Source organism: Myotis lucifugus, unplaced genomic scaffold (assembly GCF_000147115.1).
Source record: "Myotis lucifugus unplaced genomic scaffold, Myoluc2.0 scaffold_67, whole genome shotgun sequence".
Lineage (NCBI taxonomy): Eukaryota > Metazoa > Chordata > Mammalia > Chiroptera > Vespertilionidae > Myotis > Myotis lucifugus.
In genome coordinates, this window is record NW_005871115.1 from 1,815,211 (window position 1) to 1,831,589 (window position 16,379).

Consider the following 16,379-nt stretch of genomic DNA (forward strand, 5'->3'; position numbering starts at 1 on the left):
CGCCAGTCTTTTCCTTTTCCTTTTATTATATCCCCCAAAAATGAGCACAGCACCTGTCTCAGAGTGAACCCACAGAATATCATTGAATAAATTGTTTTCTAAGTAAGACACATCTTTCACCAAGGGCTATGGTGAATTACAGAAGAGTCTATTACTGTGAAAAGAAAAGAATCGGAAATTGAGGCACACACTAGTTACTTACTAAATTTATGGCAGTCAAAATATTATGCCTCATCTCCTTTATTGAAAATAATACTGACGTTGCATTGTTCTAAGATTGAATGGGAAAAATGTAAGAAAATACAAAATTATAAAAAATATCAACTCCTGTTTGAAATAATAGGCTCACTTCAAAATAAAAACACTGACTCATATAGTCTTTTTTAAAAAATTTTTATTGATTAAGTTATTACATATGTGTCCTTATCCCCACGTTACCCCCTACCCCCCCCACTCATGCCCTCATATAGTCTTACAGTATATTGAGGTGTTGATGTCAGAGCTTCTTTTGGTCCTTTTAACATCACTAATCATTTTTTCTTAGTTATGCTTTTTTATTTTTTTTGCTTAAAGTTTTACAAAGGGTATTACATATGTGTCCTTTTTTTTCCCCCGCCCTTGACAATCCCCTGGCCTCCCCTACCCCCCAGTGTCTTATGTCCATTGGTTATGCTTATATGCATGCATACAAGTCCTTCGGTTGATCTCTTACCCTCCTCCCTCCTGCCCCCCAACCCTCCCCGGCCTTCCTGCTGCAGTTTGACAATCTGTGTGAGGCAGCTCTGCCTCTGTATCTATTATTGTTCAAAAGTTTATAATGGTCTCTATTATCCATGAATGAGTGAGATCATGTGGTATTTTTCCTTCATTGACTGGCTTGTTTCACTTAGCATAATGCTCTCCAGTTCCATCCATGCCGTTGCAAATGGTAAGAGTTCCTTCTTTTTTACAGCAGCATAGTATTCCATCGTGTAGATGTACCACAGTTTTCTAATCCATTCATCTACTGATGGGCACTTAGCTACAGCCTAAGTGCCTAAGATCTGGAATCAGAATGGCTCTTTTTGTTTTATTCTCATTGATGGCAAATAGTTTTTATCACTCTCTTCCTCCTGTAGATTAAGTGTCCTTACTTTGTATTTAAAAATTTTAACTATGGTCACTAGGACTTGACTCATTCTCTTCGTGTTTCCTGAGTTTGACTAGTTGTGATATCTATATATATAAAAGCCTAAGCGACCGGCCAACCAGCTGACCAGCCAACTGCTTGGTAGCTATGGCATGCAATGACCACCAGGGGGCAGATGCTCAACGCAGGAGCTGCTGAGCAACAGCAACTTTGCAGAGTGCTCTCTCGCACTCCAGGACCCATCAAGGGATGTTGGACTGCAGGTTTCAGCCCGATCCCTGCAGGCCAGGCAGAGGGACCCCACCTGCCAGAGGGACCCAGCTCACTCTGCAGATGCCCTTTGGGCCCTGGCACTGCCCCAGGCATGACTGGCCAGGGAGGGACCGCAGGAGGTTGGCTACAGGGCATTTCTGGCTTGTCTCACCCAGTCTCGTCCCACCGGCCACCTTCTAATTAATTTCCTTTCAATGTGCATGAATACGTGCACCGGGGCACTAGTTGATTCATAATAAGAAATACATATTTTGTATTTGACCAATTCTCTGCATAGAGTTCCTAAAACCCTTGGAATTTCTTAAGTTATGAGAATGATAAGGTGTCTTTTAATGATAAGGTAACTTTAGAAAGCTTATATGTAACCTAGGATTGGGGGACTTGTTGCCATGAGACCCAACCATGTGATTAGAAGGATGGAACTTTTAGTCCCACCCCTCAACTTCCAATTAAGGGAAAAAGGCGCTGAAGATCAAGTACAAGCACTAATGACCAATGACTTAATCAATCATTCCTACTTAATGAAACCTCCACAACAAATCAAAGGACAGGATGTGGAGCACTTCAGAGTTGGTGAACGAATGGAGATTGGTATGCTCAGAGGACATGGTAGCCTGGTCCCCTTTCCACATACTTTACCCTACAGAGCTTTTCCATCTGGCTAACTGCTCTCTCTAGGGAGTATCAGAATTGAGTTGAATTGTAGGACACCCAGCTGGTGTCCAAGAATTGCTTGGTGGTGCGGGGGTAAAAACCCATGTTAGAATTAGTATTGGAATCATCCTTACTAGTCCCATCACTGAAGACCCTTTCATCTCTGTCTATCACCTTTCCTAATAAGTTTCAAAGTCTATGTCCTGTAAAGAGGAGCTCTTTCTCACCATTTAGCATTTATCTATACTAATAAAAGGGTAATATGCTAATTAGACCAGGTAGATCAGACATCTTCTGGAAGTCCTTCCAGACATCATTCCGGAAAAAGCTATTGTGGCTGGGCTGAGGCAAAGGCAATTAGGGGCAATCAGGCAGGTAGGCAGAGGCGGTTAGGAGTGATCCGGCAGGCAGGCAGAGTGGTTAGCAGTAATTAGGCAGGCAGGCAGGCAAGTGAGTGGTTAGGAGCCAGCAGTCCCGGATTGCGAGAGGGAATGTCTGACTGCCTGTGGGATCGGGCCTAAACGGCAGTTGGACATCCCCCAAGGGGTCCTAGATTGGAGAGGGTGCAGGCCAGGCTGAGGGACTCCCTCCCCCCCGTGCACAAATTTCCTGCACCTGGCCTCTAGTACATAAATATATAGAGAGTGTCCAATGTATTTGCAAAGTATTGGCTAGAGATGTATAATTACTAATGGGGAAGTGGGGGAAAGAAAGTGGATTAGATTTGCTGCATGCTCTTGAATTGCACATAAGTTTTGTTCAAAAACTAGGAAGACACACAGAAGAGTATAAGGTGTCACTAGTCTCCAAAACCATGTTTGGTGAAATTTTATCTTCAGTAGAAAATTGTTTAATTAGAAGGAAAATTAAAAAAATCATCTCAACTCTTCAAATGCTCACGTACCTTCCCTGGCTATGTTGTCACATACTGGTGGCTTAATATTTAATACAGGGCAACGAGGCCTGGCCTGAGCCTCTGGGGTCCTGAGTTCTGAGTAACACAGATTCGAAGCAGGAATGTTGCCTAATCTGCTGTGTCCTTGCTTTGTCACTGACTGATGATTATTCTTCAATACTGAAGATGCAAAACTCGTCTCCTGTTCTAGGTAACATGAGATATGTTTTCCTCTGGCTGAACGTTACCTCTTGGAGTAAGAAATACCCATTATGATGGTCTGAACCCTGACTAAACCCTGACATATTGCATATGTCATTGGAACAATATCTATCATTAATTGTAACAAAAGCAACTGTGATCCAGATGCAGCTGGAAAAGCTCTTCCTCTTAAGAACTAGGTAAGGAAGAGCTTTTCCAGCTGCATCTAAATCACAATTGCTTTTGTTAAAATTAATGATAGATTTTTTTTAAGGACAAATAGGCTCTCCATTACAGTATTTTGAGAAGTTTACATTCTTAACTTTATTTCTGACTCCAAACTTTTGCTTATGCTAAATTATTTCAGTCTAAAAAATGGTCTTGTCATTATATATGCACTATACCTGGCTCATGCAGATAGGGTATACTGCCTTATTAATTTTCTTAAGTGAAATGTGTTTGAGAGTAGGAGACTTTATTAAAATTTTGGGAAGATAAAGGAATTGATGTTTAAATGCCCTCCCAACCAAAAATAAAGTCAAGAGTTTATTTTTAGACATTTATGATGAGCAAAGGGAATAGGCATGAAACTAGCATCACAGTGCCTGGGTAGAACTGTGGCTTTACCATTACTATGAATTACCGTATGACCCTGGGAAGGTATTTCATGTCTCTGGGCTTCAGTTTCCTCATGAGCAACATGAATGTAATAATCAGGCCCAACTCATAGGGTTTTTATAAGGGGAATTTTTCCATTACTTCATATAAATGGCTTAAAATAATTTAGCAGCTAGAAAGTTTTCAATAACTATTACTAATTAATTAAAGATACTTAAAGGCCTTTGACCATTTTCAAACTCATAATTACATGACTTGGTCTTTGTGCCTTTCTCTCTTCTCAGCATCTCCCTCTTCACTCTTCTACCAAGTTCCTATTTGTATTATTTTGTGATTCCTATTTTTATTATTTTTAATACAGAGTAGTTTCACCATCACTTTTGTGGCCTCAGCTATATACGACTAATAGCCTTGGGAGTTACTGCTCCAAGTGGCTTACCAAGGCATTTTCCTGTACTAGGACAAATTCCTCTTTAAGAAGAATTATGAAAGCTACTGACTTTACATACAAACATGTTTGTTGCTTCCTGAAATCCATACATACTGTGTGTATATGATGTCTTAATTTATGGAATGTATTTTGATCCAATTTAACTGTGCAGCTCTAAAGATGGTACTCTAATGTGTCATCACACGTTGATTATGAGAGACTGACGTTTGCTCAAGGTCACTTGCTGAGTAAGTGCAGGCAGGGATTTTAACTAGACTCCAAAGCTCAGGCTCCTTCTACTATACCTAGCCAGTTATTTGTGTGATCTCAGTTATCACAGCAATCTCAAGAGACTGACACTATTGTTATCACTTTTTACATTTAAGGAAACTGAGGCCTAAAAAGTTGAGTAAATTGCCCAAGATCATGTAGTCAGTAAAGGTTAGAGCCCAAATCAGACAGTCTGCCTTTTGCAAATCTACTTTTTTAACAATTATGCTATATTAACTCCCACCTTCAAATAAAGGGGTTCAGATAGACAAAGTGGGGGATCCAAATTAAATAGTTGGATGATTTGTTATAATGCAAGCTATGTAGAGCCTCTGTTAAAAGAAAAAAAAAATCCCCATAGGAATTTTACAGAATCCATCCAATGCTAGCAATGTAGTCAAACTTAGTTTATGAAATACTGAATGGAATACATATGAAGCATTTGCCTCTCCTAGCATTAGCCTTCCTGTTGGTTCATAAGATGCAAATGGTTAACGTTAAAAACCAAGCGGGAGAAACTACTGATTTAGAGAGGAAAAATGTAAGAGCTCTACTCTAGAATGTTGCTATTGTAATGGAAGGAGACCCCGAGGGACAAGATAGGTAGGCTTTGGACAAAAAATTGCAGCTGAAAATGGACCTCCATAAAAATATTTTTTAAAAAGTTAAAGATCATTGTTGTGTGTGCTTGTTTTATTAAGCTTCTCCTGCAGCAAACTCCCCTCCCCCGCATGTAGCTGGGGATCCCAAGCCTTTTGATGAAAGCACAGTATGTGAGGATCACCAGTTGGCATTCTCCGGTGGAGAGTAGCCTCACACAGGGGTGACCCTGTGATGCACGAAAGGCTATTTAATGCCCCGGCAAAGTGGTTCAGGGACCAATATTTTATTAAGCTTTGGGGATGAGAGTTGTGATCCTGCATCCCTGATTTAGAGCCACTTAGGGCTCCGACAGCTCCACCCTGGTGTTCTGGAGGAAAATATTCCTTCATGCTCTCTGCCTGATTGAAAGCGACGCCGCTTCCAATGTTCCGCCTGGGAGGTGGTTCAATCTCCAGAAATTGCCCGAGAAGCCTGTCCATCTGCTGGGGCGCCTGGCTTTCTGGAACAGACAAGGAGAGGCTTGGCTTTCAATCTGCATAACTTGAGGATTTTCTGTGTGTAACTTAAAATCGCCGCTTAATTCAAAATTAAAGAGGCACGCGCTGGCTTTTGTAGACACTGGGAAAATCCTTGTGACGAAGCACGCTCTAGACTTTCCTGATTTAATTTCCCCCGGGAAGGAGTAAATATTTCTATTTGGTATTGGGCAGTCCACTCAAGCCATCTGCCTTTTTTTCAAAAAAGGTGTGTGCGACAGGGGGTGCGTGTGGGGATGGGGAGGAAGGAGTAGACATCAGCTCAGTAAGTGAATTGCCCCGGGCCGGCCCCAGCCGTTCGGTTCACTCCCCGGAGGTGAGTTTCCCCCTTGGCGCCACCCCCAGCCCCTTCCTTCCTCCTTCGCTCCCGCCCTGACCCAAAGCCTGTGAGTTTCCCACCCCCACTGCCCTGCCCCATTGCTCTCCACACGGGAGAGAAGGAGGCTGCGACACCACCGCCGAAAAGTCCCCGACGAGTGAGTCAACGCGACGCGAGTCCGGGGGAAAGAAAAGGGCAATTTGGTTTTCTGAACCGCGACCGGGCTGGACGAGCAGCGGGCACGGAGAGGCTTCAACACGAGGGTTGCGCCACAGGGAAGCGGCGGTGTCAGGGCCCACCCGGGGCGTCTGCGTCCGCTCCCTATTGGCGGGCGGGCGCCGGGGGCGGGTCCGGGAGGAGCCCCGCCCACTCGAGCGCCCGCCTCCCGGGCGCAGTTTCTGAGCTGGGCACGGAGTCTTCGCCTCGGTCCTGCAGCGCCTCTAGGCTGCAGATCGGTGCTGCAACCACCTGCTCCGTGCAGCGTCCTGGGAAGGCGGGAGGGGAGGGGAGGGGGAAGAGGCGGAGGGAGGAGGAGACCGGCCGCTTACACGCGCCTTCCAGTCCTCCACTCAGAGCAGCCCCGAGTGCTGCTGCCGCCGCTGCTATCCCTGCTGCTGCTATTGCTGCCTCAACGGCTGCCACCTGAGGAGACCGCCTGGACCCGCTGCCCCCTGTTGCCACCCCCGGCTGTTTCTTCCTGGCACCGGCTTTTTACGCACACTGCCACTACTGTCAGCGTTATTATTATTCCAAGAAAAGGAACCTAACAGACCGGGCAAAAAGAACCACGCACACCTCTCCGAATTGCTCAAGTGTCTCCCGAGAAGAGAGGGTCGCCGTCCGGGGAAGAAGCAGCCAAGGGGGCCAAGGGCGAGTGTTGAAAGGAGGGAGGAGGAGTTGGCCACTGCGCGGTGGAAAGTTACGTGCAGCGCAGACCCGAAGGTGCAGCGCCCACAGACCGGGGGGCGGTGTGTCTGCGAGAAGCGGCTGCCCCCTGCGTCCCGACCCGCGAGCGCGCGGGCAGCGCGGGGTAGGGAACGACGCCCCCTCCTGCTCCTGCGGCGCGGACTCCGTCGGTGACTCCCGAGGAGGAGGAGGAGGAGGAGGAATATGGCATCGAAGGCGGCCCCCTCCTGCCGTCTGGTCTTCTGCCTCTTGATCTCCGCTGCTGTCCTCAGGCCAGGTGAGCAGAGGCCTCGAGTAGCCCCTGGCCGACGTGGGCCGGGGCAGTTCCCTTAGGTCCCCCGCCCCGGCCTGGCCCCGCGGGGCAGGGCGCCCAGGTGCGTCGGGGAGGTAAACGGAGCGCGGAGCGGGCGCAGAACCGGCCCTGGGTTCCGACACCTGTGCCGCTGTTTGGGCTCGGCCGGCCGGCCGGTTGGCTGAAGTTTGCGCGGCCTCTGGGGCACTGGGTACATGTCCAGGAACTTCGGGTGCGGCCGGGGTCGGGGCTCCAGGGGCCGGCGAGCTGGATTCGCCCGGCTCGCCCCCCCTTTCCCCCCAGGGGCTCCCGCCCAGGAGGCGAGCTCTTGGCCCCTGACGATCCGTGGTCTCAAAGTCCACGTCACTTCGCTCCAGGCAGTTTTCCTTTCGCTTAGCGCTCGGAGGCAATGACTGCCGCTACTTCTTTCCGTGATAAATCCCCCGGTAACTTCCCCGTGGTAGGAGCCCACGAGGCGGTGGGAGAGGCAGAAGAGAAAGAGGACTTGAGGAGCTCCCTGCACGTTCCCCAAAAGCTGGCGTCGCGGTTCGGACGCCCCCTCCCGCGTGGTCTGGGTGGGGAGTGAGTTCAGGAATGACCGTAGGCGAAGAACCCAGCCAGGTTCGTGAGACCTTCCCGTGGGGTTTGTGCATTTTTCTGGACTTGTGATTCAACCTCAGATCTCAGTTCTGTTCTGAGCCTCAGGAAAAAGAAAAAAATAAGGCAAAAACCCCAACACTTAAAATATCTCGACGGGAATCCCTTTGCCCCACTCTAGGGCTGCCCCTGGCTCTGTCATGCGGAGACCAATGGGCGGCTGACCGAGTTGGTCCTCACAGCGCGTTCTTCCTACTCGCTCTCACTTGACAGAGCAGCAGGTTTACTTCTTGCTAGACTTAAGGATTTTTTTGGGGGGAATTTTTTTCACCCATACGAAGTTTAGGTCGCTAGCCCTTTATAGACAGTTGCAAGCACAACTCCTACTTCCTTTTTAGTTCAGGTTCTGTTTGATTCCTTTCTTTAGTGTTTTTTCAAATTAAAACTCGCTTCCTTTTTGCATCTTTAATTTCTGCACATCCCTTCAGTTGTTGGCAAGTTGGGGCCAAAGAGGAGGTTTGAAAGCCTCTGGATCTCTCCCAGGAAAAGGGAGGGGGGGCTAGAACCTGAGGATCATAAGTGTTTGTGACCTGCAGCTGTGTGTGTGTGTGTGTGTGTGTGTGTGTGTGTGTGTGTGTGTGTGTGGTTGGTAGTGGTGCGGGGGAGGGGGGCTCTCGCGATCTCTTTCTCAAAGTTACATTTCGGGGTGAGGTCATGAGCTCACCTGCTGTTCTTAGGTCGGAGCAAGAGGCGTGTGTGACCAAGCTCCGGGTGTGGAGCAGGGGCTGTGAAAGGCGAGCTCAGTCGGCTGTAAAGCAGGTGGGGGGCGGGCAGAAACCCCGGGGAGGCGGGAGGAGAGACCCCTGAGGTTTGGCACGGTGCGGATTTCTCTTTTTCCTGATCCCAGTGTTGCTGTGGGAAGGAAGGGCACGCAATCTGGAGCCAAGCGGAGAGCAGGGAGAACGAGGGTGCTGTAGTTCGTCAGATGCAAAGATGCTCACGCCCACAGTTGGCTGCCAGTGTAACCCTTTCGCCACTTGGGGAGTGTCATCTCACCTACAGCCCCACCCCGGGAACACACCCGCACGCCCCGTTTCCCTTCCCCTGCAGTCGCACTGGTATTCATTTCCAGCGGGGTCAGCTCGTGGGACAGGTTTCTCCGCACATGGAACTGCCAAAAGGGGAGAGGTTCCGCGTTCAGACCCCCTTCGTGGCGGTTCCTGTGGAGCGCCGGCTCGCGTTTCTTCTCCGCACCCATTTCTTCTCGTTTTCCGCGAGCGTCAGGCGCGGTTCCCCTAGGGGTCAGAGCCTCAGCCCCTCACATCAGCGGTTTCCCTGAATTTACCCGGCTGGCATCTGCGCGAAACTGTCGGCCAGTGTGCTTTCACAGAAAGGATTATGGCCCTAAAAGCGCCTAGTCCGGACTCTAGAAGAAGTCCTGGGTTGCAAGTGCGCCTGCTGGCAGCCCTCCGCAGAGCCCAGCCCGGTGGGGTTGCCCGCTGAGTCACTGGGGCCAAGTGACTTCCCAGCTCGCCGCCCTTCATTTCCGGAACAGTTCTAACTGCTCCTGCATACCAGTCATTGATATATTTTAGGCATGGCATGTTACCAGTTTTGCAGGGAAGGGAAAGTATGTATGAACCAGGAACACTGAAAGAGGAATTATAAAGGCAGTGAAGTATGTGCACATCATCGCAGGGAGCAAAGAATCTCATTATTCTTATCGAAAGAGCGTCAGCCTGTGGTGACATTTTGTATTGCTTTTAAAAAGGCTTTCCTTGATTATTTACAACAAGGAGGTGGGGCCCTGCAGTTAACTGTTTCTTCACTTGGTTCATCTGTGCGCCCTCCTCTTTGGATTTTTTCTTAACTGCTCACTGATATGAGGTTGACTCCAAGACATAAACACCCTTAAAGTGTTTTTCTCCCTCTTTTTTTTTTTTGTCTTAGCCGTATATTATGTTCAGAAAGTATCAGTTTATCTCAGGAAGGCCTTGGGGAAAGCATCAACTGAAATCAAATGTCCTTTCATAATGTGGGACTATTAAATTTATTAATTTTAAAACTGCAAACTGCTTAGTAGCCAGTAAATGTTTTTTTTCTTTGGTGATTTATTTAATCCAATAAAAATTACAATTTAATAGGGTATTATTTTCAGTGAACTGCTTTTCTAGGTTTGGCTCAGGAGCTATCTTCAGGCACATTGAGAAAGTCATTTCACCTTTTGGGGCTTCAGCTTTCTCATGTGTAAGTAGAAGGGTGAGCTAAGGACCTACTCGCTCAGATATCTTCAGCTCAAAACTGTTTCTGACTACCTAAGGTAAAAGGCCTATCCGGACAAGGCAGAGTCATTTTCTTGTCCTTTTCTAATTCTTTCAGACAGGCTGGTTGCACTAATTCATATAAGTTTTATTACTAGAAAGTGTCAATGTGCCTCAATTGCTAATTTTCCATCTTTTTTCCTACCTCTTAAAACTCATTTTACTATCTTGTGCTTACTCCTCCAGGCTAGAATAGGGCTATTTTAAAAAAAGTGTCATGGAAAGGAATTAGTATCCAACTCTCCTGGGTTAAGAGAGCCAGGAGAACGTTTTTAGATCTTAAAAATACCTATAAGTGTAACCCATCCCTCCTGAAAGCCTGCCTCTATTTAAATGTCATATATAGCTCCGAGGACAAGATAAAAGTGATAGTTGATGCTATCTATATTCATGTAACAAAGCCTTACATGAACACCTGCAAAGAAGTTGATTTGCACCATGGTCAAGAGTGCAATATAGAGGACACAGAAAATGCTAATGCTTTCCTCATGTTTTCAATTTTATACAAATCCAAAAGATTTTATGACAAATGTAACAAAAGTTGTATTCCAAACTTTTTAGAAAATTCAAACTATCATATCTTTTTTTTCTTTAAATACAAATTTGGAAGAGAATGCTTGTCTACTGTTGACTTATTTTAAAAAATCAACAATACTTTAACAATGCAAATGTTACCAGAAAATTCTATCCATACTTGTATGTGTCCAGTTTTTAGCTATGCCATATAAGAATGATGTGACCTTGGGAAAGTTATTTTCCTGCTCTTTTTTATATCTAATCTGTAAAATTTTCTCCTTATGTAATGCATGGTTCTGATTAGTAATTCCCTTATTCGGCATTTGAACTTTTCAAATAAAATGTGCTATATTAGGACTTTCATTATAGTCTTACTAGAATGACACTTTTTATTTCACTTAATTATCACTTCATCATTTTATTAAAAGCAGACAAGATATTCCTTTTCTTTTATCCCCAAATTTTCATGCCACTAAACATAGGCCTTTGTAAAATTGAGCACTACAATGTCAGCATTACTTGGTGTAAGATGGCAGCGTTTTGTCATATAGTATTTTAAATGCTTTACAATCACCTTGGTCTTATTTTCTCAAACACATACCTCTTTTTGCTCTGGCCATGTATTTTGTATAAAACACCATTAATGAGTTCTAGCTCTCTGAAGCCATTAACTCAAGTAGACATATGCAATATAGACCTCAAATATGTAATAGAGCAACGTGAGTGCAGCTATGATAAAAGAGTATCTCTGTGAATGCATATAAACTTAAATTTAACTCTTCTCAAAGTGCTATTTTATTCTTTATTGTTAGGTTTTCACAAAAGACCATTTCATTCTTTAAAATTTTAAATTAAATTTGTTGGGGTGACATTGGTTAATAAAATTATATAGGTTTTAGGTATACAATTCTATAATATATTATCAGTATATTGCATTGTGTTTACCACCCAAAGTCAAATCTCCTTTTGTCACCACATATATGACCCCTTCATTTCATTTTTTATACATTAATATATGTGGCATATTAAGAAATGAGCTAACTCACTAGAATACTAAAGAAAGTTTTCTTTGACGTAGTCATTGATGGAAGTAATATTTATTTGATTCTTACTTTTGGATATCAGGTTTTTTTTAATAAGAAATGAAAAAGTCCAGAAAAATGCCCACTTATATTTCTCATTTTTTATTTGGTCAGAATTGTTTCTTCCCTGTGGAGATCAAAGTCAAGACTATAATAGATTCTCCATATTTAAGAAGAGGATTATAGGCTAATTTCTCCACTTAAATCATATAAATACTATAAATCATGTATTCCTATAGTGTACAAAGTGTTATATTTGGGATTACTGATATTTTCATTCAGCTGATTTCTCCACTTAAATAACAAAATTTATATTCTCTCCCCTTCACCTTATTATTAAATGGAATATAATACATATTTCAGCTAAGACTAGTTCCAAATGTGCTGTGATAGTTAGCAATTGTTTCATGGTAACCTATTATCATAAACCATTATTGGAGTATATGTTCCAAGAATGAAATTAGCTTTTAGTGCTTCTTCTCTTATTTATCAAGTCAGTTATCCATTATCCATTGCATTTAAGAGGAACTCAATGTTGTGCACAATCCAAAACAATTTCGAATCAAAAGATTGCTTAATTTGACTTTGAAGTTCAGGTACTTCAATGAACATGCTTATGTGTGATTTTCTAAGAATTCATAGTTTTACAGCATAATGCAACTAAACTGTGGGAGAATGGATTAGAAATTAGATAGCTGTCTAGTTTCTCTGGCTTGATTCCCCCTTTTTGTTTCCATACAGCTTTCTCTTTATCACTCAGTGAACCATACGGCCTGGTATATCTAATGCAATCTTGGTTTATGCCTGATGTCCTGATTCAATTATTAACTGTACCCTATTTTACTCTCAGAAGTGCAATTTGGATGACAAATTATATGGTTAACATGATTATTAATGACTTTCCTGTCTATATGTCTGTCTTAGAGTACTTAACTATAAGATGTTCGTTCTTCATCCTGACCATTGCATGCTTCTAACCTTTTTAAATGAAAATATCAGCTACAGTGAACTAACAATCGGAATTATATGTCCCTTTAGTATCAATTTAATATGTCCCTTTAATATGTCCCTTTAATAAAAGTATAAGAGAGAGACCTGGATATAGCTTGGAACTCCAGAAGAATGGAAACCGAATTCACCTGCGATGCCAAGAGAATAATGGTGGTTGAAATTCACCTGGGAGCTATACTTAGCTATGGAATATCTAGGAAGGGCTTTTGCAGTGTGATCCTGAAATCCTTTCTCAGCCAATTGCACAATTGCCATTCTGTTCTTCTGTAAGTTTTCTCAGCAGCTTACTATAAATTTGGATGAAAAGAATTACAGGGATGTCTAGAAAATTAATGGAAGTCCTACGTCTGTCTGTCCATGTAAGCTACAATTGTATCGGAAATGATGCCCTGATTTTGGGGTTCTAGAACAGTTGGTGCCAAGACTGACTCTTTCTAATTAGGCACCCATGTGTTATTTGGTTCAGTTATCTCTGAGTGTCTCAGTTACTCAGAAAACCCAAACAATGGATGGAGATAAGGAATGGTGAGTGTGTATTATCTAAGCACACAAGCTAGAGAAAGGATACCATAGTATTGTCCTAGTTAATAGGGAAGAAAAAGGGAGAAGGTATTGTCCTTTGTGGCTAAAACTCATGTCAGTATATTCCCAAGGGTTTTCCCTGATAGTTGGGAAGTTTCTGGGTATGGAATTTACCTAGCTTCAAATCAAACAAAAAACATAAGAAGAGGTCTCACTACTATTATTAACTTCTTGAACCATAGTGTATCAGTTAATTATGCAGCATAATAAAGCACTCTAAAACATAGCGGTTTAAATCAGCAAACATTTTATGTAGTACATTATTGTGAAGGTTGGCAGTTTAGGCTGGGCAGTTGGATGATTTTCTGATTTTAGCTAGATGTCTTCATTCTACTAGTCTGCTGTGGTTCAGCCTAGGAAGCTTTACTTCTGGGAGTTGGCTGGTGGTTGTTCAGGGAAAATTGATTCTTCTTCATGGTCTTTTATTTTCTAACTAGTGGCCCAGTACACGGATTCGTGCACATTGAAAGGAAATTAATTAGAAGAAAGATTCATATGGTAATTACATTACTGCAAAAATTACATGTCAAAATAGTATATATAATATAGTACTATAAAATTAAAATAGAAAATATTTTAAATCACTGCTTGCCCTTTCTCTTTAATAGAAGTGTCAGAGATAAAAGAAAATTAGAAAAATGTATATGAAAATAATATATAAATTGATTAACAAATAAACAACATGATATAAAAACAACAAAGACATGATATAAAAATAAAAACATGATATAAGACAACATTGATAAAAACAATGATTGATAGATTGATTAATAACAACAAGATATAACAACAACAAAGACATGATATATAAATAATAAAAACATGATATAAAAACAACAAAAATATGGACACTGCTTTCTTTCAGCTTCAGAGGTACCTTGTGCCAATAGCTGGTCTTCAGGTACATTCTGGAGTCATGTGTGATTGGTGTCAGTGAGAACTTTATATGTATCACGCATGTGTGAGTCAACGTTTATTTTACGGTGGGTCACTTAGCCAAATAAACACACACACACACACACACACACACACACACACACACACACACACACTTCCCTAGGCTTATTTTTCTTGGTGGAAGCCACATTCTGTTGGTGAAGACAAGCCCCAAGCCCAGCTCAAGTTCAAGGGTGAGGAAATCATACACACCTATTGGAAGGAGCAAGGGTGGGGAAATCATATCCACCTATTGAATGGAAGGAACTAAAAATACTTTGCAAAAGGTGTGGATAAAGACAGAGAGAGAAGAGGAGAGAGAGAGAGAGGAGATTCTTAAGGGTTAAAGGCATATAATATTGTAATATTCGATTCATGGTCAGAAGCCAAAATGTGATAGAAGAGGGGTTGTTGGAAAAATGAGAAAGGTGCCTTACACATTCATTTTGTTCAGTTATCTTACTTGACAGCTGAGATAGCCTCAGTTTAACAGATTACATAAAACTCAATAGCAAATTAGCTAGTTTTTAGAGACAATGATGTTCTTAGGCCTAGAATCATAGAATCGAGGTTTTAGAGCTATAAAGAATTTTAAAATCACATAGCTACTTGCTAAGATCACACTGTTGGCCAAATCAAGAGTAAAACTCATGTGAATAAACAAGTCAACACATATAACAGCATCTGATAAATACTGTTAGGATTGCTGTAATGAACTAGTTCCTAGTCACTCCAAGACATTATGTTCTCTTTGAGAAACAAAAGTCAATGAACTAATTCTATAATTATTTGCTAGAAGTTTTGCTAACTATTACAAGAACAAATAAAGGTCATTTTACATCAAAGTGCCCAGATTTGGTCTAAAGTTTAGGAAAAAAATCTGAAAGGTTCTTTCAGGATGTGATATCTGAGGTATGCACTGAGGAATAAGCCAGCAAAGGATATGGGTTGAGAGAATGGTATGAGAGAAGATGCAAAGGTGGGAAGGAAAATGGCTTCTAACTCCTCTGGGTAACTAGGTATTCCCTGAAGTAGTTCAAATACTTTCCTGTAATTTCCCTAAGTTATTTATTAGTTAAGGGGTTCAGAAGAGGATCTCTTTTATCTTATTTAAATACTCATACATTTCCCCCCTTTAAAAAAATGAACATACTGTACACACCATGTTGTACCTTCCTTTTCCACTTAGCACACATTTTGGAGATTAAGAAATTTTCCCATATCAGCACTCTTTTTAACACAGTGTATTGGGTTTATAATATGCACCATAATTAATTAAACATTTTCTTGGTTCTTGGAAATGTAGTTTCCAATCTTGTTTTATTACAAACAATATAGAAGTAAATATCCTAATACAAGTTTTTGTCCATATGTGAAATTATGTTGCTAGGAAAATGTCCTGGAAGTGAAATTGCTGAATTAAAAAATATGTCTAATTATTCATTTAGAAAGAACTTCTAAAATTACAGTTCAAAGAGTATGTACTTTATTATATAATTGAAAGTTGGTAAAGGAGTAGAACTTAAAAGTTCTCATCACAAGGAAAAAATGTAACTATGTGTAGTGATGGATATTAACTAACTTATTGTGGTAATCATTTTGTACTATATATATACATCAATCATTATGTTTTACACCTAAAACTAATACAATGTAACATGTCAATTATGTCTCCATAAAAAAAGTATGTATCTTTTAAAAGTTCCAACAAAAGTATGTTGGGGTGCCTTTATTTTTGTTGGTTCACTGTACAATATACATTGTGGGGGTGGTCACATAACCCCACATAATAGTTTTTACTAAACAGACTTCAGTCATTTTTAAATACATCATATTTTGAGCAATTTTTCTAACAAGTTTAATCAACTTGTCAAAACTGTTTATGAGCTGATAAAGAGTACTATCATCTATTAATTTATAAAAATCATTAGTGCCATTGAATATGTTTTACCTTGTAATTTTTGGATCTGTTATGGAAAGGAGAAAAATATTTGTTTTAACAAGTATATGCTGAGGATATATTTTTAAAACAAAGCAACAACTATTCATAAAGGAATTCATATCAGTACATATGCACATATTATAATTTTGTGAATAAATAAGTTTCTGCCTAGCATTTACTTTTAAATGTTCAAACTGATGGGATTTGTACTTTATTTTGCAAGCATTTTCTCTACCTGGATGATAATATGATACTTTTCATATATA

At 41.9% G+C, this 16,379-nt stretch overlaps 1 protein-coding gene across 8 annotated transcripts in view; it reads left to right on the forward strand.

The window, feature by feature from the left end:
* The first annotated feature begins 6,326 nt into the window (after window positions 1–6,326).
* Window positions 6,327–16,379, forward strand: part of ALCAM (activated leukocyte cell adhesion molecule) — a 210,831-nt gene continuing 200,778 nt past the window's right edge. For 5 of the 8 annotated variants that reach the window (XM_014457007.1, XM_006090057.2, XM_023754928.1 and 2 more), the window contains exon 1: window positions 6,327–7,111. In XM_014457007.1, the coding sequence (XP_014312493.1) occupies window positions 7,039–7,111 (73 nt within the window). In that variant the 5' untranslated portion in view covers window positions 6,327–7,038. The remainder of the gene's footprint in view (window positions 7,112–16,379) is intronic. The other 3 variants (XR_002829599.1, XM_014457009.2, XM_023754931.1) reach the window with 1 other exon arrangement.